This window comes from Chiloscyllium plagiosum, unplaced genomic scaffold (assembly GCF_004010195.1).
Source record: "Chiloscyllium plagiosum isolate BGI_BamShark_2017 unplaced genomic scaffold, ASM401019v2 scaf_81030, whole genome shotgun sequence".
NCBI classification, from domain to species: Eukaryota; Metazoa; Chordata; class Chondrichthyes; order Orectolobiformes; family Hemiscylliidae; genus Chiloscyllium; species Chiloscyllium plagiosum.
In genome coordinates, this window is record NW_025183950.1 from 603 (window position 1) to 2703 (window position 2101).

General features: G+C 59.7%; 1 protein-coding gene across 2 annotated transcripts; it reads left to right on the forward strand.

The window, feature by feature from the left end:
- Nucleotides 1-173: 173 nt before the first annotated feature.
- Nucleotides 174-2095, forward strand: LOC122545504 (zinc finger protein 229-like). Of its 2 annotated transcripts, XM_043684503.1 has the most exons (2): nt 174-703; nt 788-2095. In XM_043684503.1, exons 1-2 carry the CDS (start codon nt 501-503, stop codon nt 2055-2057), a joined length of 1473 nt encoding a protein of 490 aa, XP_043540438.1. In that variant the 5' UTR covers nt 174-500; the 3' UTR covers nt 2058-2095. The 2 variants fall into 2 exon arrangements, with proteins under 2 accessions (XP_043540438.1, XP_043540437.1); XM_043684502.1 differs by having other exon boundaries at nt 174-2095.
- Nucleotides 2096-2101: the final 6 nt, after the last annotated feature.

A 2101-nucleotide genomic window follows, 5' to 3' on the forward strand; every position in this document is an offset into this window, starting at 1 on the left:
GAACAACAAAAGAATATTCCACAGAAAGTAGAATTGCTTGTTCTGAATTTCTCCCCTGCACTAGGGTGATGACTTTTGTAATCTCTTTTTGCAGAGTATTTGAAAATCTGAAGACTGAAGTTTCAAAATCAACAGATGAAGGGCTTATGCCCGAAACACTGACCCTCCTGCTCCTCGGATGATGCATGACCTGCTGTCCTTTTCCAGCGCCACATTGTTTGACTGACTGTCCAGCGACTGCAGTCCTCACTTTGATGTCAATGTCTGACAGTCACTAAATCCATCGGGACCGCAACAATTTTTAACTGTGATTTCTGTGAGTGGGATCAACGCTTTTTGGTTCCTGTTTGAGGACGTTTTCAGCATCAGTGGGACTGGACGAGAGACCCCCCTGTTGCAGCGCACTGTGCGTGGAGCCTGAAACAGTTATACGGCCTGGAAAGGGGATTTCACGGCAGGGAGGGCTCTACACATATTTGTGTGCAGCTGAAGCTGTGGCCATGGAGAAACCTGAGGAATCCCGCCCGGTGGAGGAACCGTGGAAGTGTGGCGACTGTGGGAAAGGCTTCCGTGTCCCGTCTGCCCTGGAGACTCATCGGCGTAGTCACACCGGGGAAAGGCCATTCTCCTGCACCGACTGCGGGAAGGCCTTCAGACATTCCTCCCACCTGTTGGCCCACCAGCGGATCCACACGGGGGAGAGGCCCTTCAGCTGTCCAGAGTGCGGGGAGGCCTTCAGCACATCCTCCCACCTGCTGAGCCACCAGCGGGTCCACACGGGGGATAGGCCCTTCAGCTGCCCAGAGTGCGGGAAGGCTTTTACCCAGGCCTCCACCCTGCTGAGGCACCAGCGTGTACACACGGGGGAAAGGCCCTTCAGCTGCCCAGAGTGCGGGAAGGCCTTCAGCAATTCCTCCACCTTGCTGACCCACCAGCATGTCCACACGGGGGAGAGGCCCTTCAGCTGCCCGAAGTGCGGGAAGGCCTTTCCCCAGGTCTCCACCTTGCTCAGGCACCAGCGTATCCACACTGGGGAAAGGCCCTACAGCTGCCCTGAGTGTGGGAAGGCCTTCAGCGATTCCTCCACCCTGCGGAGTCACCGGCGGGTCCACACGGGGGAGAGGCCGTTCACCTGCTCTCAGTGCGGGAAGGGCTTCACCTGCTCCTCCAACCTGCTGACCCACCAGCGCATCCACACGGGTGAAAGACCATTCAGCTGCCCCAAGTGTGGGAAGGCCTTCAGCAATTCCTGCGCCCTGTTGAGTCACCAGCATGTCCACACCGGGGAGAGGCCGTTCACCTGCTCTCGGTGCGGGAAGGGCTTCACCTGCTCCTCCAACCTGCGGAGACACCAGTGGATCCACACGGGGGAGAGACCGTTCACCTGCTCTCAGTGCGGGAAGGCCTTTACTCACATTTCCTCCCTGATGACCCACCAGCGGATCCACATGGGGGAGAGGCCGTTCACCTGCTCTCAGTGCGGGAAGGGCTTCACCTGCTCCTTCAACCTCCAGACCCACCAGCGGGTCCACACCGGGGAGAGGCCCTTTAGCTGCCCAGAGTGCGGGAAGGCCTTTATCCAGGTCTCCACCCTGCTGAGGCACCAGCGGGTTCACACGGGGGAAAGGCCCTTCAGCTGCCCCGAGTGCGGGAAGGCCTTCAGCAATTCCTCCACCTTGCTGACCCACCAGCGGGTCCACACGGGCGAGAGGCCATTCACCTGCTCTCAGTGCGGGAAGGGGTTCACCTGCTCCTCCCACCTGCTGACCCACCGGCGGGTCCACACGGGGGAGAGGCCCTTCAGCTGCCCCGAGTGTGGGAAGGCCTTCAGCACATCCTCCAACCTGCGGAGCCACCAGCGGGTCCACACGGGGGAGAGGCCCTTTAGCTGCCCCGAGTGCGGGAAGGCCTTTACCCAGGTCTCCACCCTGCTGAGGCACCAGCGGATCCACACAGAAGAGAGGCCGTTCACCTGCTCTCAGTGCGGGAAGGGCTTCACCTACTCCTGCAACCTGCGGAAGCACCAGCGAGTTCACGTGCCATCGCAGGGGGATTGAAAGAGTGACGGCTGAGTGCCATTATCGATTGGACTATCAGCCCG